At 47.4% G+C, this 21,516-nt stretch overlaps 1 protein-coding gene across 6 annotated transcripts in view; it reads left to right on the forward strand.

Moving 5' to 3' along the window:
* FYN (FYN proto-oncogene, Src family tyrosine kinase) overlaps positions 1-21,516 on the forward strand; it is a 207,951-nt gene that overhangs the window by 179,055 nt on the left and 7,380 nt on the right. For all 6 annotated transcript variants that reach the window (XM_082404802.1, XM_082404803.1, XM_082404800.1 and 3 more), the window contains one exon: positions 17,318-17,449. In XM_082404802.1, the coding sequence (XP_082260928.1) occupies positions 17,318-17,449 (132 nt within the window). The remainder of the gene's footprint in view (positions 1-17,317; positions 17,450-21,516) is intronic.

Genomic DNA, 21,516 nt, shown 5'->3' on the forward strand with positions numbered 1-21,516 from the left:
TGCGGCTGGAGGGAGCGGTTCAGGATTTGTTTCTCCCCTTCTCCTGGGCCCTGGACTCTCTAGAATTTGTTGTTAACAGCCTTGAACCATCAATAACTGAGAAGGTTGCAGGGCCAGAAGCCCGAGCACGCTGGCAGGGATGCTGTTGACGGGGCTGGGTATTTAGTTCACGGGGTGAGATGCCCCTGGCTGTGGCCCTGGGTGATTGGAGTCCGGGGGCAGGCATGTCAGGAGCCCCTCGATGCTGTCCCCTCACAGTGTGCTGCTGCTGTGAGGCAGGGCCCGCGTGGCCACCCTCAGCCCTGGCCACCCTGCCTTCCTCCCTGGAGAGCTGTCCTGACTGCCTTTCTGGTGGCTTCCTCACCTCCACCATCACCTTCCCAGATGCCGTCCTGATGCCCTTCAAAGGGTCAGCTTCACACCCTTAATTTCCAAATAGAATCCTCCACCCTTCCCTCTTAAAATTCTTTTTTCTTCTCTCTTCCCTTTTACAAGTATCTTCCCATCCATGCCAAACACTGGAAGGAGATAAGTAAGTAGAAGTAAATGAACTGGAGAACTGAACCGGGGGGAAAGCAAACAAAGACTGGGGCCCCGGGATTTTCAAGGAGAATAAAAGAAATGCTGCAACGGAGGAAAAAGAAGGAGCAGGGGCGTTTATAGGATACCTACCCAGTGCCAGGCCCGAGCGGGCAAATGTGAGAAGTGGAGCGGGAAAGATAGAAACAGGCTCAGAGGGGTTAAGTAACGTGTACAAAGTCACACAGCTAGTAAAATGGCAGAGGCAGGATTTGAATCCAGGTATGGCTGGCCCTATCGCATCTGCCCTCTTAAGCTATGCTGACTGTCTCTCATCAAGACAGTGATTAAAAGAACAGAAAATAAAAATTGAGAAGGTTAGTCATAAGCTCCTTTTCCCCTTTATTTTATGGAAGAGGTTTTAAGGGGCCCCTTCTAAAGTGCATGTGTGAGGGAGTTGGAAGACCTTCATTTGCCAGCTCTGAGACAGCCCAGCTGTTTACAAAATGCCTCCCGAGGGTCTGCCCTGCCCGGGCCACTTTACGAGGCAGGAAGGGCCTGGTGTGTATCTGCCTGTGTGCTCTGCAGATGGCACGCGTGCTTCATGCTGAAGTTTCTGCAGCGGATTAGTCAGCTCCTCCAGACAGCTGCTCCACGTGCCTGAAGATATTTGCACATAAGGTTTTATGTTCCCCACAGGCCACAGCCAGGCCGCATCTTGATTATGGAAGTGTGGGCATTGTTCAGAAGCGTGTGCCAATCACAGGTATTTTAGGACTGTGGGTGACCATTGTTTCTCAGCACAGTTGTGAGGTTCCCATCTAAGGCACATGGAAATGTCTGTCGCCCCCCGCCCCGAGTGGATGAGCTGGCATTTCCCCGGGCACCAGCAGAGCTGGAATTGGGACCTGGGTTAAACTGCCCCTCCTCTGTTCCTTTCCTCCTCTCTGCCCCACTGGACTGTCGGGGAGAAGGTCAAGACCAGACCCAAAACCTGGGAGGGTGGTCCTCAGCCGACAGCATTCTGGAGGTCGCTAGAAATCATTTGGTATCGCTCATTCTCTGTTATCTCTGCGTGTCCCCCAGTGACAGCAGCTAGATCTTCTTTAGTCACAAACTCTTGTTATGTTCTGTCCAATCAGGATCTCTGAGCAATGGCAAAATTAATTATTTGAGCACCTTTCAAAGTGAAAGGGCATTGCTAGGAGCTGCTGATAGAAAGAAGCCAAAGACTGCACGGGGGCAGGCAGCAAGCCGGGAGTAGAACCAGATTTGAAACCCAGCCCTGCCATCCACCAGCTCTGGGGCCTTGGGCAAGTTACTTAACGTTTCCACACCTCAGCTTGCTTATCTGTAAAGTGGAAATATACTTTACCTGCTTTGTGCTTTAATTTTTGCAAAGATTAAGTGAAACAGCACATGTAAATTGTTTAGCGCAGTGCCCAGCACGTAGCGACTGGTAAACAAAAAGGACTCTCGTTATCATATCCTGGACAAGACTAAGTTCTTGGGGGATAAACAGATGCGAAAATGGGCTGTAGACACGTGAAAAGGCTCAAACACCATTCTGGAAAGGGAGAGAGGGATCAAAGGTAATTCCCTGGTGGTCACATGCGTGTAATCACAAGGATGAAGTTGCCAACAACAGGAATGAGTGAGTTGGGAAGAAGGTCTTATTTTCAAAGAACAAGGGTGAGTTTGGCTTGGGATTTGTTGAGCTTGAGGTGGTTGGGGCAGTATGTCCAAGCTTGGTGCCCAAGCCCAGAGAGGTCAGTCGGGGTGCCTTCACCTGCTCCCACTGCCATGGGGCCTCACCTCCCAGCCCTCCCCACCATGGCACCACCACCCCTTAGCTGACCGTGGCCTCTCACCCCCAAGCCGCCTGCCCCCTCCCCTGAGGTCCAATCACAACCCCTCCAGCCATCAGTTCCTCCAGAGCTCACACAGACCGTGGGAGAATTCTTGACACACTTTCTTCATGAGTTTTCAGGAGGCTCCGTGCTGACTAATGTTGATTTAAGCATAACAAGCTCAGATAGACCTGGCTTATGTATCAGAATGGCTTGCTTTCGTGGACACTTGTTTTTTTTTTTTATTGAGCCATAATATACATACAATAAAATGAATAAGTCTGAAGTGTACAACTCAGTGAACTTTTACATACGTATGTGCCCCTGAAACCACCCACAGATGAAGATACAGACACTGCCAGCCCCCTAAGGACCTCCTCATCCCCTTCAGCCAGTCACCACTCCAAGGGGTATAGCCACTATTTTACCTCTATCACCAGAGATTCCTTTTTCCTGTAACTAAACTTCATATAAACAAATCATACAGTATTACTCTTTTGTGTCTAGTTTCTTTCTCATCAGGTCGGTGAGATTTATCCATGTTGCTGCACGTAACAGTAGTTCTTTCCTTTTCATTGCTGAGTGGTATTCCATTGTACAAATAGATCCGTGTATCCATTCTACTGGTATTTCTAACTGAGGGTCTTTATGAATTTAGCTGCCGTGGTGGCGGTCATGTCCTCCTGTCTCCTGGGTATATTCCCTGCAGTGGAATTGTTGGTCTTAGGACAGGCCTATGCCACCCAGCAGGTTTTGTGGCCGTATCTTTAAAGATAGAATACACAGTCACTGTGTTGTTTACTGGTGGTGTACTTCCCTGTAGGCTGCTAAGGCAGCCTGATGAGGCTGAGGAAGCTGCGGTTGGCAGTCAGGAAGCCCGAGTCTGAACTAGCTCTCACTTACAAGGTTGGTGTGTCCCCAGGCAAATCACTTAACCTTTTTGAGCCTCATTTTTTAGCATCTGTAAAATGGAGGTAATAAAAATAATAACCTCACATAATTAGTGTGAGAATTAAATGGGCTCTCTATAAAAGTTGTTGGAGGGTTGTGAAATATAAAAACCATTCTTATAACCTGAACTTTTTGTGTTTGATGTAAATTTTCCTTGAAAGGGGTCTTTATTTTCTTACCTAAAAAAGATTTTTAAGGAAAAAACTATTAGTAATCAGTAAAGAAAAATCAATCTTGTAAGAGAAAAAATATATTATTTCATTATTTTACAGCCAATTCTATTTATCTGGGCAGTCACCATTTCGTATTACCTACATGCCCAAGGGCCCCTCTGACCACACAGCTGGGAGCCGGTGGTCTACTCACCATCTTCTCCAGCAGATTTGCCTTCTCTGTTGAGAACTGTCCCTGCCTCCTTGCCACTGTTGTGTTTAATCCTGTCAACTCTGAGCATCCGATGGGCATTCTCAGCAGTGTCACTGATGGTTGTGCATGCGTCTGCACGCGCACACACACATGCACGTGCGAACGTACCACCCCCTTCCAGAGATGGCAGGGACTGGATTGGTTAAGAGCATGACCCATGAAATCAAATTATCTTGCTGTGAACATTAGCATCACTGCTAATTAGCTGTGAGGCTTTGGACGAGTTACTTAACCTCTCTAAGCGTTTATTTCCTCCTCTGAAAACAGGGATAATAATAGTTATCTTCATCAGAGAACTGTTGTATACTTCCCTGAGAATATACATAAAGCACTTAGCACAAAGCAGATGCTGAGCTGATAGTTGTATAATTTTAGTTAGTAGAGGTACCAATAGTAACATCACTATTGTTGATCCAGTGGAGTGATAGTACTGCGTGCTTGCTCCCTCCCTCCCTCCTTCCTTCCTTCCTTCTCTCCTTCTCTCCCTCCTCTCTGTCTGTCTCTGTCTCTCTACACACACACACACACACACACACACACACACGCACGCACACACACGCACACACACGCACACACGCACCCCCTCTCTTGGTCTTTCCTGACCCCCTCCATAGGGTCTCCCACATGGAAGACCTGCCTATTTAACCCTTTCCTCTCCTGATTTGAATCATCACAAAGACAGGAACTTAGAGTTGCTCTGTATTTAGGGTTTTTTGTTTGTTTGTTTTAAGGTCTAAGTTAACGACAGGATCATTGTTGAGAAAGCAAATGTCAAGGCGATTTGATCTTTGGAATGTATGTAAAAACAGGGGCATTTAGGACTTTGTATAAAACTTGCTGTAGGTTTAGGTTTGTGTATTAAATAGAAGAAAAACATCTGTTCAAATGCTCCCAGTATTGAGGGTTTAAGTTGAATAGATTATTATCTGGAGGAAATTCACGTATAAATTTGACTGCAAAGAATTCATAATTGTTGCGGTTTTCATGTTAATTATTTCATGTTAAAAAATTGTTACTGCATAAATTAACACATTCTTTCATGGAGAACATATTTTAGAAAGATTTGTTACTTTAATAACTCTTTGTGTATTAGAAATCCCAGATGCCTGTACTAATTAAATATAATCAGATTTTGGATTCAAAAAGCACAGTAGCCATTTAACACAAACAAGCAGGCAGCTAGGTTGAGAAACACAGTCAGGAAGGAGTGGATCTGGATCCCTGTTTCTTTCAAATTTTGAATTTCACAATTCAGAACTGTGAATTCAATTCCTGTCCTTCCTTTGTATTGCAATGACTGGGGATTATCAGACTCAGAACGCCAGCTTTCCAGCTCAAGGGCTCCTGCAGAATTATTAATCAGCCTCTTCTGAGGCCCCTGTAATCCGGTGGCAGATCAAGGCTGATCTCGCCATGAGATGCCCTCCCTCTGCCCCCGTCGGCACATGCGTTTCTTGTTCTCTGTCAACAACAGCACTGCAGTTCCCACACAGTGTGCTGTGACCTGAACAGCAAATGTCAGGGGAGGAGGGGAAGAAACCCTTTTAATTATTGAATTTAATCTAATTCTTCCCATGCTAGGGAAGCAAATCATCCTTTGACGAAAAGCAGACCCCTTTCCAGGGCAGCCATTGTTTTAAGCTGTGAGCAGGAAGCTCGTCTGTTTGAACTGACCACGCCGCCGCCCGTGCCACGGTCAGGGCTGCTGGTCACGGGGGTGTCTGCTGAGAGCCCGGGGCTCCCCCACAGAACGCCCTGCCCTCGGCCAGGTCCCAGCCCTCCTTCCTGCTGAGCTGAGGGCTGCGTGCCTGAGCTGAGCCTGGTTCCAATCAAGCCTCCCAGATCCCGAGTTTGGTGCACTGCCGTCACAGGCAGAGAGGGCCTTCATTTGTATTCCACCGCGCACCCGGGCTTCCACCGGCTTTTCCGAGAGGGATGCTTTGTTTACGTGCGCGGTCACAGCGGAGCCCCGGGGCCAGGTTAAGCGCAGGGGGAGCGGGTCACACTGCTGGGGAGAGGCACGTGGGTGGTGCAGACCGTGTTATCCTCGGAGAAGGGACATGTGGAAGCCAAAGACTAAAAGGAAAAGAAAATTCACCCCTTCCTCCCCCACTGTTTCATTTCAAATTAAAACTGTTTGCACGGAGGAGGTGGACTCATTCCTTCCATGCGCATAGTCCGGCTGCCCCCTGACTCTGCTCCCGGGGGCCGGGGGGTGGGGGACAGATGGGCCTGCTGTAAGCCCTGGTCACTGAGAGCCCGCTTGTCTGAATACCTTTCCCGTTTCTCTGAACTGGGCGGTCACGTTTTGTATTCCGTGTGGGTCTCTCTCTCCTTTGTGCTGCCTTGAGCAAAGCAATTTGGCAGTTGTTTCTGAACGGTCAGAGCAAGTCCTTGGTCTGTGCACCCATGTTTCTTAGTAATCATCAAGAAGGAAGCAGATGGTCACCCTCTGTGATTTTAAAGTGTGTAAATAGGAGCTACATACTGCCAGCAAACATCAAAAATGTCACTTGGCTTCCTTGTCTTGCTTTGCTGGCAGAAGGAACTCCTGCATTTGCATCATCCTGATAATCAGGGACAGACAGTGCAAGTGAAAACTGTCCCATGTTTTGAAGGAGAGCACACAGCAGCATGGGGCTGGTCTCCCCCAAGGCACGGGCCGGGGGCCGGGGGCCGGGGGAGTGGTGTGGAAAAGCAGCCCAAGGTGGTTATTGTCTTCTGTACATCGTCTCTTCCTTCCATTTCTTCATGACTCCCAACTAGACCCTCAGTATGGCCACCAGCTGTTCCCAAGCAGTATCTCCAACCCCAGTGCTTTTCCTTGATGCCTAGCAGACTTTGTGACATGATGTCAGACTGACCCAGGTCCAGTGCCCCTACCGGGGGTGACTGGATTCTTGAGGTGATTTCTGTGTTGAGCTAAACCCCAGACATCCGTTTTTTACTTAGCTCTGAATTCTCACCACCCTGAACAGCAGCATACAGATGGTTCCAGAGCCCTACATGCAGCTTTCTTACCTTTTGTTCTGGATAAAAGATCACAAATGTGGTGTCCGTCATACTCAGGCTATGAATCAGAGTTTTTGTTCTGCTTTTGCTGAAGGATAATTGGAATTATTCAGCACTTTGGTGTTCTAGAACAGCAAGCAGGGCTCCTCCTTTCCTCAGCTCCACCCAAGATAGCCACTTCCACAAGTACCCCCCCCCCCGCCACATACACACACACACACACACACACACACACACACACACACACACACACAGTTGGCACTTCAGACAAAGTCTTTTTTTTTGTTTGTTTTTCTTTTTGGCCATACTGCGCAGCATGCGGGATCTTAGTTCCCCAACCAGGGATCGAACCCGTGCCCCCTGCAGTGGAAGCACAGAGTCTTAACCACTGGACCGCCAGGGAAGTCCCAGGCAAAGTCTTCCTGATGAGTCTTAGATCTCCTTCCTGAGAGCACAGGGACCAAACACCCATGATTTCAGGAGATGCTAATTTATTTCATTCTTTACTTTTGTGTTGCAAGTGGGAGTTATCCTGGGTTGTCATTGGTCACCATTGGGAGGAGGGTGATGGGGAAAGGCAAGCAGCCCGAGCTCCTCCCCTCACCTTCTGGCTCCCCCATAGATTTGTAGAAGAAATGTCACAGCCTGCTTTCTGTTCTCCTCCATGTAAGGCACTTCTGCCCCTGCACAGTTTACCTGCCTGCCTGTCCTTCCTCAACTGCAAGACTCCAGGACCAGTGCCTTGCCTCCAGCCTCATCCCCCATTCTCCCGGGTGCTGGGTTTGCTCCCCTCTGTCCTCTAGTTGTCCTGATTAGGCTTTTAATGCCCGCTGATGGACCATCTACTCCTTCCTGTCTGGTCCTCGATTTGGGGCTCCCCTTGGGACTTGGCTCATCCCTCTCAGCCTGAATATTCCTTCCGTGAATTCAGCCACACTAGACTTGGGATCCACACCTGACTAATCAACCCTCGTGTTTGCAGCGTGTTCAGGCCCTGCCTCTGGTCCTGGGTTCCTGTCTTCCTTAGCCGAACTTGGTCCTCCTCCACCCACATCCCCAGTGGGGAGAGCACTCCGCCCTACTCCCCACCTCCTTCCTTCTCAGGCTGCCCGCTCGCCGTTATGCATTTCCGATGGAATATCATCTCAATCCATTGTACCATTTACTTTTCGTTTATTTTTTTTTTAAACATGGTGCTAAAACCTTATGAACCTAAAGTAGAAATTGCAACAGAATGTGTCACCAGGAATAACTGGAAAACACACAGTTGTATTACTCCAGACATGTTTGGGAAATTCCAAAGTCATTCCTTCGGCCGCATGTGAAAATTCTGAGTTTTGCTTTGCCAGGTTTTATTGGGTTTGAAATCATTGTTTTGTTTGAATAACCACAAAGTTCCAGGTCAGATCAGCTTTACCTCCTTCACAGGATATCCTGCCCTAGTCCTGCCTTGTTACCCCTCCTTTCCCCCCGCCCCCCACCAATATAATCAGCTTCCTGTTATTGGAATGGTTCATGGTTTCTTTTATTCTCCAGGGTAACTTTAAAGTTGAAGTACTTCACATTATTTAATACTGGATGTAATAATTTGCAGAGTTTGAAGCTTCATAACTAAAGAGGGTTCTGGGTGGATCTTTGGTTCAGAAAAAGAGTGTCTGTTGTTGATATTAATGCCTTTCCTCCTTGCAAATGCTATTAGGGCACCACTTGCATTCTCTGTAGGGAGGATTTGGCTGCTTTTACTCTCCATTGGCTTTGCCTTCTCCACCTTGGCCCAGGTTTTAGCCATAGGGGATATTTTCAGGGCTGTGGAATTGGCCTGGTCACCATGAAAAAAAAAAAGAGAGAGAGAGAGAGAGAAAAAAAAAAGGCTTGACAGTCCAGCTCTCCAGTAAGAGCCGGTGATGTGAGTTACCCACCGCCTGCCCCCCACCCCCACCCAGGCCTCTCCTGGCCCCTTCCTGGAGCCCCAGGAAGAACCGAGGGTCACATTGCAGCATTCTCATGTGGCCGCCTCTACCCAAGCCCCCGATCCCTGGGTACTTCCTCTTCCCCTCTCTCCTGAGCCGTCTTGTTCCTAAAGCCAGCACCACAATTTAGCTTTCTGTTGGGTTTGCCTGTGAGCTCTGTCCCACAGCTGCCTGGAATGTCCTAGGGCAGGAGGTGACTCCCACTGTGCTGGGGACTCGCTGGATGCTGAGTAAGTTCTCAGTGATTGGTTGCTGAGTGTATTGGGTTTTCTTCATCCTCCTTCCCTCCCTTGAAGTTTGGAGAGCTTTGGCTGGCCTGATGCAACTCAGTGCCTTTGCATTAAGATCCAAGTAAAATAATAGGTGGCATTTATTTAGGTATAATGAGGTGCCAGGTGCTGTGCCGAGCCCTCTAAATTATTTATAATTCTCATCACAACCTCATGAGGTTGTCATCATCCCCAGTTTACAGACAAGGAGACTGAGACTGAGGGGGCTTTTAAATGGTCACCCAACAAAGCCAGTGTGCACACCCAGGTCTGCCTGACTCTGGAGCCCCTTTCCTAGATGACTGCCCTGGCCTTCCACAAATGACCAGCCCAGCCCACAATTTGACGTCTTTGCATTGTCTCAAAGAACATTCGCTCCCCGTTTCCTGGCTGACTTCCACACGCGTAGTCCAGGAGGCGGACCGGAGAGTGCAAGTCTCTGCAGCCTTCATTTGAGCATTTGAAATGCTACTGCCATCGCCTTAATGCACCAACATGCATAAAGTACTGTCAGTAACTGAATCAAGTGAGAACTGTTTCTGTTTAAGGCAGAAGAAAGCAGATTGCCTGGCCCCTGGGGATAAAGGACCTTCATTAACTTGATTGGGACCTGGGGGTTGGGATGAGCCGTCCTGACCTAATGAATTTAGCTGGTCATCCTGTTTTCACTTAAAAACCAAGAGCCTTCAGTCAGACTGTCCTGGAGTGTGGTGAGGAGGATTTGCTTCCTGTAACTCTAAGGGTGAAAATAATTATTTGTTCCACAGCTGCAACGTGTCACTCTCTTCTTTGTTCCGTTTGATTAAATTTGTGTAAAGGAAGAGAATCTCTGTGGCCTTCAGTGTTGAATAAATTCCTAGGTTGACCCTTTAGCCAATTAAAACATTTATTGAGCAGTGGCTGTTTAACCAGCCTTAGGCACGGTACTGTGGAGAAGATCAGTATAAAACATGGTCTCCAACCTCAAAGGATTTACATTCTATTTAAGGAAAGACGAAATACCTAGTAGAGAGACCTAGTAGAGAGACGTGTTGGAAACATGGGCGTGGCAGTAGTGGTTGAGTGTTTGGGGTCTGGAGCCAGACTCCCTTGGCTCAAATCCCAGTTCCACCATTTACATGCATCCTCTGGCATATCGTTTTACCTCTGTTCAGTTTTCTCATCTGTAGAACAGGACCATTATTGGTATCTGCCTCGTATGTGTAAAGCACTTAGCATGACGCTTGACACTTAGCAAGCCCTCAATATATGTTTAGCTATTGTGGGAGCTACTATTGTCAAGCATTAAACTGTTGTTTATAGCGCTGATTCCCAAGAGCACTGGTGAGAACGATGAAGGCTGGAGTAGTCACAGGTGACTTGATGAGGGAGGTGGGACTTGAGCTGAGCAGGCGGAAGGAGAGATGACATTTAGGGTATGTTAATGTAGAAGAGGCAAGTTCATGGTTATGCTGAGTGCAGGGTACAGGTTACGGGAAAGCAAACTAGGCCAGAGTAACTTTGTGTTTGGGGCAGCAAGAACCAAAGTTGCATGGGTCCTAGAAAACAGGGTGGGGGATTTTGACTTAATGCAGTAGGGAACGCTGTATGGTTGCCAGGGAGGCAGGTGTGGACGTTAGGAAGCTGAGGTTTAAAAGGATTAATTGGAAACACAATGAGCTGAAAGCAGGGCACCATGGCTCGAGGACCAGAGGGACGAGGACCCAAATCAGGTTTTGGCAGAGAACTTAAACAGGAAAGGGGAAGTTTGAGAGACTTGTCAAAGAGGGAAACAAGAGGCCTTGGTGATGGATTGGATATTGGGGTTTAAGGAGAGGGAGAAGTCCCAACCGGCTTTCAGGTTTTTCACCTTGAAGCCTGGCAGAGTAGGAATCTGACCCCCAGAAAAGGGCTGGTAGAAAGGAACTCCATTTGCATCCTAGAATATTAAAGTGAGAATCAACTTTGTCAGTCATCTAGTAAAATTTTCCACCTACAAGAATTTCTTTTATAACAAACTGTCTTATTCATAGTAAAATGATTTAATGAAAAATAAATTTAGATTTGTAGTTGCCACCTTTGAGATAAAGGCGGGACATCCTAGAGGCTTTGTCCCTTTGACGTTTGCAAATTGAGAACCAAGACTTCAGATGAAAGACAGAGTCTGTCCAGTGTTTCCCGCCCAGTTCACACAGAGATGCCGGACAGGGTTAGTCATGAGAGAGGGCACGTTCCCCCGGGGAATCAGCAGAGAGAAGGGTCTACAGCACTTAGGCCTCTAACACACTTGGAATTAGAGAGAGGGAGACTGAGGAAAAGCCTACAGCAGAGACAAGAGAAATGCCTACAAGGAAAGGAAGAGCATCAGGGAAGAATAAACTCAGAAAAGATCATTCATGTCTCGTAGAAATGTTTGAGCTTTACAAAGTGTTGGAGTATGCTAAGTTTCACTCCTTTGTTTCTGAGATGATTTGTATTACCCAAATGTGAAAAGTGTGCTAAAATAGCACAAATGTGACTAGAGCCACAAGTTAAATAAACATGATGACAGAAGTGACAATAGACACATCATCTACCCCAGGGGTCCCCAGTCCCCGGACCGGTATCAGTCTGCAGCCTGTTAGGAACCGGACTGCACAAGAGGTGAGTGGCAGGCGAGCGAGCGAAGGTTCATCTGCTCCTCCCCATCTCTCACATTACTTCCTGGACCAACACCCCACCACCACCCCAGTCCGTGGAACAATTGTCTTCCACAAAACTGGTCCCTGGTGCCGAAAAGGTTGGGGACCGCTGATCTACCTAATTGCTAATAGACACCCACAGGCCTTGAAATGTCATGATGCTTTTCAAGAGTTTTGAAAAGTCAAAATGCTTTTCACATTCTGGCTCATCACAGATCATTCTCTAGGTAATAACGTGTTATTTCCATGTTTTAAAGACAAGGAGAGGGTGAGGTAGAGGATACTCACAGGCCCCAGTGGCTCCCCACCACACCCAGGTGGGATCCGGAGTCCTTAGTGTGACCTGAAGAACCCACAGAATCTGTGCTTGTAGCCCATTTTCTTCTTCTTTATAGCACTTGTCGCTGTCTGACATATATAATGGCCATTCGTTTGTTTTATCTCCTTCCCAAGCTAGCCTGCAGGCCCCCTGAGAGCAGGAGGTTGCATTCACTATGGTAGCCCCGGCACTAAGGACCATGCCAGGCACATAGGAAACTCCAGAAATACTTAACGGTAGGAAGAGAGAGAACAAAACCAGTCCAGCAGGGGTGGGGTCTTTTGTTGTCTTGTGGACAAACTTTGATAACTGAATAAATCCACAACTCTCTCCTTTCTCTTACTTAAAACATGGGTGGTTGTTAACCTTACTCTAAAGACCGGTGAGGTTGAACGATTGCTATCCAGTCACCTGCTTCCATCCCAGTCTGTTAAAAAAAAAAAGGATTTTCCGCTTTCTTTTGCTGTGAATGCTCCAAGGCCTCTGGCCACCTTGTCTTTCTGCGGCTCTAACCACCCAGCTGCAGCCCCAGGCCCCTCAGAGAGCCAAGTCCAGGATTCCCGCCACCTCAGACAGGTTCACTCAGACCCAAAGGGGTTCTGAACACACTTCATCTGGCACTAAAATCAGGGTGTTTCCAGGTGTTTTTAAGTTTCATTAGTGTGTGACAGATGCTTTTCTACTGTAGTTGACAGTTGTCAAACACTTAAAAGCGCACCCAGATGGTGATAGACAGTGACATTGGTCACTGAGGACAAGGCGAGGACTCGCCAGAGAGCAGGGAACTGATAATAAGCCCCATAAGGAACCGAGGTTGTTCAGCCTGGAAGGGAAGGCCGGACGGGCTAATCAGTGTCCAGTCACTCATTCATTCAGCACCCCCTTATCTAGTGCCTTCTATGCATGAGGCACTGGGCTCAATACTGGAGACATGGTGGCCATCCAGAAAGACATGCGCCGGCCCCCAAGGACAGTCTCTATCTATGGAGAGAAACGCACTTCTGACAACTCACATGCTTACTGCACTTAAATGGTAACAGCTGCAAAGAACCAGACACTCTGGCGGTGCAGAGCTAGGGAAACTGCCCCAGTCTTAGTGCCCGGGCCAGGGTTCCCGTGCCAGAAGCACTTAGGCCAGGAACAAAGGAGAGCAGGAGCCGACCGTGGGGCAGGAGTAGGGTGGGACTTGCGGCAAAGGCAACAGCCTGCCTGGAGGCCCTGCAGCAGGAAGGACTGTCAGAGAAGGGTCATGGGGCCAGTGAGGCAGCAGAGGAGGTGAGGCTCAGGATAACAGGAGGAGGCTGGGGAGTGGGAAGGAGGGACCAGATTGTGCATGTGGGCCCCAGTGGAAGGCAGTGCAGGAAGGAGGCAGGGAGCAAGTGAGGACTGGCGTGCAGGTAGAGAAGATGAAGAGGGACAGACACCTTCAAGGGTGTGAAGTAGACTCAATGTGGACGATGCCGAAGCAGGAGAGGCCGAAGATGACTCCATGAAGATCTGTCGAGCTCCTCTAGGTAGGCTCCGTGCTGCTTATCTGAGTGCACAGTGAAGAACCAATAGACACGGCATCCAGAAGGAGTATTCTCAGCATTCTGGTGTCCTCACTTAGGCAGCTTGCAAGGCAGCAAACACTGAAAAAGCAGCAGAATCGTGGGGAGGATAAATTTTGGATATTGTATTTGAGAGGCCCTATGAGGTCCCAGTGGAGGCTCTGAGGAGGGAATTGGTTTTACGGGTCAGGAACTCAGGAGGGGAGGTCCTATCGGATGATACAAATGCAGGCATCACTGGAGTCAGGATAGTCGTTGAAGCCACGGGAGTAGAATCCCCCTGTTGGTCACAAAGCTGATGCCCACTCGTTTCACATCTCCGTAGACTTTAGAGAAGCAGGTTTGAGGTATCTATAAGAAATGATTATTTAAAACACTGCTATGTTTACTCGACACAGAAAATGATCTAGCCTGAGGCTAGCTGGTCCTCTTGCTATTCTGGGAGGTAAATGACCAAAGTACAAAGATACTCTACCTGTAGAGTGGTTCCAGGACCTGGGCCCCAATGACAGCACCAAGTCAGGCTTTCAGCAATGAGTTAACCTTGGGAAGTTGGTAAAATCTGCAGCCACTGCCTGGAAAACATCAGTGGAAAAGATGCTTTCAAGTCCATACATAAATACATATAGATTATGTGTGGCCTTTGTCTGTTGGCTTAAAAGAATCCTAAACTGTTTAATTCAGTAAGAAATAAAAACTAGAGTGATGATAATTTCCATATTTTTTAGTTCACCTAAACATTGAACAAGCACACTAAGAGTTTCCAGGTCCTTCATAGCCTGTGGTATCAGTGGCACAGATCATCATACCTGCATCGGCTGCTGTATTTCCTCCAGTGAAGTACAGAGGAGAGGAAATTGTGTTGGCATCTAATCCTGTTCCCAAACAAGAGAATTTCAGGAAGAGCAAATCAGCTAGTTACATGACAACACCAAGTTCATTGTGGTGTAGGTGTCCTGACATTGTCCCCTTTTTTCTACAAATCCATACCAATTAGAAGACAGCTTTGATCCTGGCTTTATGCCTGCTGTGATATCTGTGAAAAAATCTGAGGGAGGAGAACTTTATTTTGAAGGAAAAGGCAATGTTTACACCTAGGAGGTCCTTCCTTCCAGGCTTCTGAGGTTTCCTAACTTTAGGGAGGAGAGAGCCCATCTAGCCCCCAGCAGGGTGGTATCCTGGGCAACCTTAGGGATGCTGTTCTCATAGACTGGGGTTTGCAGTGTGCAACCGCATGGCCATTTGCAGAGACCCCTGCCCAAGCCCCAGGTGAACTCTCCCTGATGTGGAGCTGCATCTGTACCCTCAGGAGGGGAGAAACCAAAATGAGGGGAAATTGAGGTAATGAGATGAGTAGAGGAGTGAGCATTGATTAGTTCTTCTCAGTTGAAACCTCACTTAATCACTAATAGCTTATCACTGCTTTAATTTAACATTTTGTCTTCCTGGAAACTGTGAGTTATCTTTAGAGAACCTTCTTTTGTCAACAGTGGCTGCTATTTTGAGCCCAAAACAAAGTAGGAGAAATCAGACAAAGACATTCTCCACTTTTTCTCCTCCAAAATGTATTAGGTGTAAATACATTGCTTATCTTAGAAAGAAAACTAATGCAAAATAAATTTATGTAAATAAGCTCCTGCTCGTAAGTCAAAGCACATATCTACAAATGATTTCCTATCAGAGATCCATTACAACCTTTGTTTCAACTTATATTTTGAAGGTTTATATATTATAGTTCTTGTTGTAGATGATACAATGAGAAAATAATAAAGCAGACTAGCACAACTGACTGATATATTGATAATTGCGTTTTTTAATCTGAAATTATGAAATCTTCTCTCAGAAAATCCAAAATGACTTTATCCCAATTTTAAATAGTTTACTTTCAGCAACATTCACATCTTGAGCAACGTGGAGTGATTCCAAGAAGGGAAGAAAGGCTTTTTTTGCTTGTCATTTTATTTGCAGGATTTGCGTCTGCACAGTGGAGAAAAAAGTTCTATTTGCTTCGGAGACAGACATAGATTTCCAAGCCATTTGGCTCAAGAGATGGTTTAAATAGGAATGAATTTAATATACCTTTAATTCTCTGAAATAAGAGAATTCCAGCTGAGGTTTGGTCCAGGGCAAAGTCGGCTCTCGACACTGAAGAAAATCTATCACGTTAATCCCAGAGGCTCTGAGTCCAAAGCTGCGTGAACAGAATGCTGGAGGATAGGAAGTGTGAGAAGAATGCTTTGAAAGAAACTTTAAAAACAAAATGACTGTTCAAAGAATACCAGACCTTGCAACACTTAAGCAAAGATATAAGTAATTATGCTTGAGAAACATAGCTAATTAAAAATAACTCGATGCATAAAAGGAAGAAAAACTATAGAATAACTTCTCTGCTCCAGTGTTAATGTGAGATGCAATGGAATAAAATAGTAGGATTTTTTTTTTAATTTCATTTCACACGGGCATAGAAGAGATGGAGAGGAAAATTATATTGCCAGAAAATGCCAGGGTAGATTTGCTGAAGATGTTATCATGTACTGTATTTAAAACAAAAATCTAATTGCTGTAATTTATCATACCTCTGGTTATTAAAACCCTGCTAATTCAAAGATTTTAATCATTTGCCAGTTTTACACATAATGGCTTTTCATAGAAGATACTGTGAAAATTTCTCATTTTGTCAGCCTTTGTATGATTTTTTTTTTTAGGAGTTCCTAAGTAAAACTAACATGCTTTAAACATATAATTGTGTTTACGTCACTAATAAAAATTGCCTGTGTTTCCCTTTCAGTTTGTTCAATGAAATATCTGAAACTGCTTTATCATTGCTGAGCCTAATGTGTGAGAGCGCAGGCTGCTGAATCAATTTTAATTCCCCGTATATACATCTCGCTTCAGAAGAAGCAGGGTGGACCCCACCCTTCCTTTTTGATTAGAGAAAGGATTCTTTTAATCGGAGACATTTGAAAGAAAAGATTCTACTCACTTTGGCACAAAATTTGCTTCTTGGTCTTGAGAAATCAGACTCATAAGACAGTCATTGAGATAAAACCACTGTTTAAAAACAAACATTAGATAGTACCCTATCTGGCTGGTAGGAGAAAGGTAGGGAGGTAAGCAAGGGATCCTACAGTGCAGAAGAAAAACCTATCCCAGAATTAAAGGTGGCCACTATCAGGGGAAAGGGTGGAAGGAAGAAAGAGAGTGTACAGGGGAAGTAGCCAGAGGCAAAGTCATTTCTCTGCTGTAGAGGTAGGAGGCATTGGGGAAATACAGCCCATCTCAGCTTAACACCTGGGCTGCAGCAAATTGTCTCTACCCTGGGAGAAGCGTGGTGGCTTGATCTGGTTTTTATGTACCTCAGTAAGAGCAGACTGTGGTCTTACATACTAAAGGATTCTTGAGAGTAGCAGTATGATTTAATACTATGTGTATTTATTAAAGTATAACTTTATTTGAAAGCAAAAGAAAAAATACATAGTTTCCTAAATCACAAGTTAGCCCTACCTCCAGACCAAACCTATGTCTTTCAATAGGTTTGTAGGTTCAAGTTCTAAAGGCCAGAACTTTAAGCAGCCTTGAAGCCCAGCCCTTTGATGGGACTTGCTTAAGGTCGCAGAGCCAGAAGCAGACCCCCCAGCTGCCCAATCCTAGTCTGTGTCCTGTCTCCCCTCCTTCCCATCCTCCTCTCTGAACCTGATCCCAGGAAAGCACTTCCACCTGCTCTTCCTTCCCAGCCCCACGCCCAGCGCCATGCTCTCTGCCTGACAAGTAACCGGGTGTTCTTCCTGCAGGTGCAAAGTTCCCCATTAAGTGGACAGCCCCCGAAGCAGCCCTGTACGGGAGGTTCACGATCAAGTCTGATGTGTGGTCTTTTGGAATCTTACTTACAGAGCTGGTCACCAAAGGAAGAGTTCCGTACCCAGGTAAGGGCAGGGCACAGCAGAAATGGGCCTGGGTGGATGCTCTCCCAACACCATTTGGGGAACCTTCACCTCGTTTGCCTTCTAAGCCCCATCCTCAGCTTTCTGCCAAGCATGAGTTTGAAGCACATGGACAGGTATTTAGCCAGAGAAAAGCAGAAGTGGGAGCCCCCGTGGTATGTAGACAAGCAGCCACCGTGAATCGTGTGCCAGGATTAATGCAATTAGTAGCTGGTGAATGCTTCAGTCCACCCCAGTTCATGGGTTCTCTTCCCTCTCAGGAAGAGTGTGGGTCCCTGGCTCCCAGAGCAGAAATGTCACTGGCAAAACCTCCGCCCAAATAGAGTTTGCAGACACTTCTGGGAAAGAGGAGAAAAGCCCTCACTGCTTTCTGATTACTCTGTAGCACTGACCCATGGAGTGAACCTGGCAGGAAGATGTCAGGACCTGCCCTCTCTGCAGGCCCCGCTCCAGATGGCCGGAGACAGCAGAGGCACATGGGAAATGCAATTTAGAAGCCACTCACTGCACGTTTCTTGGTTTTGTTTTCTGTGGGGGTTTTTTGTTCGTTTTTTTGGCGGGGGGGGGGGGGTTGTTTTTGGCCATGCCGTGCGGCTTGCAGGATCTCAGTTCCCAGACCAGGAATTGAACCCAGGCCACAGTAGTGAAAGCCCAGAATCCTAACCACTAGGCAACCAAGGAACTCCCTCACTGCTCGTTTCTGAACAGTTAAAATATGCTCTACAAAAGCAAGTATAGTGTGAAGACATTGGAGATTCTTAAGCCCTGGAATTTTTCTGGATTATCAGAGTCATGCTCTCCAAAGAAACCACGGGTTTTAGGTTATTCTCGCTTGAATTCATTAATTTAGACGGATGGTGACATAAAGGATACTCATGCCATTTTACCGCCACGCTTTAGTGGTTATAGCGCAGGGGCAATCTGCTTTCTGAAATGTTAAGGACATATTTTTCAGTTACTGTTGAGTGAAGAAAGAACCTAGCTCCCCATCATTCCCCGCCTAAGAAAGGAGCTTTTAAAAATAAAAAAGCAGCGATAGAAACAATAGTGGAGATTAATGAGGAATTGAGGGCTCTTGCAAATCCTGGGTTTGTAATCATATCTTTGCAGTCAGAGGAGCCAGCAAGGGCCGATTAATTTGTAGTCCCTTTGTTCCCTTTTTATGATTGTTTCTGGTCATCTTGGGAGAATGCAGAGAAGTAAAGAAGATCTCTTTCTGGGTTGGTCGTAGCCTCAGGACTCCTAGGAGAGCCAGGTTGGCACAGAGGCAAAATTGACAAATTCCCTGTCTCTGAAGCACCAGCACTGGGCGGTTAGAGATGCAGGCGGAAGGCAGTTTTATTGATGCTGCGGCGACTGCTGCCCCCGGCACGCACCAGGTGGGCAGCTGCTCTGGGAATAGCCAACGAGCACGGCAGAAAGGGCCGCCCTGGAGGGGCCTGGAGCACAGCACGGGCATTTTTGAATTGCTCCTCAAGGGGGAGAATGTTCGGGTCTCGGGATTTTCAAGATGTGAAGGCACCTCTTTTTTTATTGTCTGAATTTTGAATGAATCTCTTCCTGAGCCCCCCAAGTTTCCAGCCACCCGATGTGTTAAACGCAGCTGTGGGGGAAGGTTAACGTTTTGCGTTTCTGTGAAGCCTTTCCTTCCAGGAAGACAAAGCTGCTTTTTGTTTCTCAGGGTCACACACAGAAACCAAGACAAAGGGGGGAGGGGGGCGGCAGCCTCGGAGGAGGAAGGCAGGTGTGTGTTTCTGAGGGAGGGTCTTTTGTCAAGTTTGGTCTTGGCATAAAGAAAGCGGCCTCATTTTACAACTTAGGCTAGGATTTTCATTCATTCGGCATAGCATCAGTGAGTGTGACCGTGCCTGGCATTTTGCTCGACCTGGGAAATAAATATAAACAAGGCATTCATACTCTCAGCAAGCATTGATGAGAACGGTCCTCAAGCAAGACGCTGTTTTAGTGGCTGGAGCTAGAACAGTGAGCAAAGAAAGAAATTCAGTCCCTGCACTCATAGAGCTTACAGTCAGATGGATAAAGTGTGCATCAAATCCAGGAAGAAATCAGCCTTTTTTCTTACTTCTCTATCATTAGAGGAAATCATCTTCGAGGGATGGAGTACTTGAACTCACCCACCGTGGGCCCCCAATCTTAATTCTGATAATGGGGGAGGGGCCCCGATTCAGGTATCTGCATACAGCGGGTCCTGAGAAGGGCCTTTCACTCAGAATCCTGTGAGAATGGCAAAGGAGTTTGACAGGGGCACCAAGTCCGCTTTATTGCGCGTAGTTACACACTCTGAGCAACTGCAGACGCGCCGGGGGCTTTGATAGGCACCCTAATTCTGCGAGGGCGGCAGAGAGAAGGGGCCACGACTGGGAAGCTTCATGGAGAAGAAGGCATGTGGGGTTTCCCCCTCAAGTTGAGGAAGAGGGTCCCAGACAAGGACGGGCATGTGGGAGGGCGCCCGCTCAAGGAGCCGCAGGCTTAGTCTGCGGAGAAGGCCGTGAGGCAGGGGTACCCGGACCAGCAGCTGGAAAGCCTGGCCAGAGCCCGTCGTGAGGGGCCTGGTGCTGCCACAGGGAGGCCTGGCCGGTCTGCAGTGGTGGCTGGGGGGCCGTGTCAGCGAGGGCGTGATGGGAGCCACGGAAAGTTGTTCCCTGACCTGCCCCTCGCCGAGGATGCTGCTTGTTTTTGTTCTTTAACACGGCTGTAATCACATTTAATTGGACTTCTGAATCTCACAGTACACCCTTCTTGAGGGATCCCTTTTACAGAGAGGGATTCCAATTATAGGATGATTACCTTAACGAAGAAGAACAACTGCTAAGGAGCAGACAGTCATTCAGCTTCACCCAGTGTCGCCATGGAAGGAAGGCCCTTCCTGTCCGTGTTCTCGCCGTCTGTTGGTGCGCCGCGTGGGCAGTGTGTGCCAAGGGGCTGCTTCTCCGCTGCCCTGCGTCCTCGTGCCTGTGGACAGCACCCAGGACAGACTCCTAGTCCCCTTCCGCCGTGACTTCCATCCTGACTTCTCAATGCAGTTATTTCTCAGTTGGCTAGCGTGTATTTTCAAGTAATTCTTGTTTCAAGAGCAGTAGGTGGAGATACATTTTTCTGAACTCTTTCATACCTGAGAGTGGCTTTCTGTCACCTTCACACACAGGAAAGTTACTTCGGCTGGTGGTGAGGATGGGGGTCAAGGGGGAAGGGAAAGTGACTTCCCCACTGCCCCATGGTGGGCTGTCATCCTCTGGTGCAGTGACCCCCTTTCGTAGAATTTCCCGCTTCCGGTCTCTCCCCCTTCCCTTCCCCCACCATTCTGTCACGGTCACCACCAGAGTTATCCTGGAAAACACAGACCCGCTTATCCTACTCTACTAGTTAACAAGTCCACGGCTTCCCCTTGCCTTCCAGATAAACTCCAGAAGCCTTTGTTTGGCATAGTCCTTCATACCTCTTCCCTTCAGTCATTCCACAAATATTTATTGAATACCTACTATATGCCAGGTACTGTTTAGGCCCCAGGAGTGTAGCTGTGAACCAAAAGACGAAAACTGTCCTCCTGAACTTTTCATTCCTTAGAGGAGACAGACAATAAAACAAATAAGCAAAATGTATTCAGCACTGGCTGGTGGTAATGGGTAAGGAGAAGAATAAAACGGGGAAAGGGGTAGAGGGTAGCAAGGGAGGACCTCCCGAGGAAGATGACATCTGAGGAAGCAAGGCTCAGGGTTGATACCTGGGGGAGGAGCCTCCCTTCAGAGGCAACTGGAGCACAGAGGCCCTGAAGAACCGCCGCGAGGCCCATGTGTCTGGGGCGGAGGGAGCAGGAGGGCCAAGAGGCCCCAGGCAGATCAGTAGGGTCTTCCTAGGTCATGATTAGGACTTCTGCTTTTACTGTTAGTGAGATGAGGAGTGACTGATGGGTTTTGAGCGGGTGACATGACCAGACATGATTTCTTGCTTGCCGCTCGCCAACCCTTCGCACCAAGAGATCTCTCTCAAACACGCAAGTCTCTCTTCTCAGCTCCACTCTCTGCCTCCGA

This window comes from Balaenoptera borealis, assembly GCF_965194805.1.
Source record: "Balaenoptera borealis genome assembly, chromosome: 9".
In the NCBI taxonomy this organism is placed as follows: Eukaryota; Metazoa; Chordata; class Mammalia; order Artiodactyla; family Balaenopteridae; genus Balaenoptera; species Balaenoptera borealis.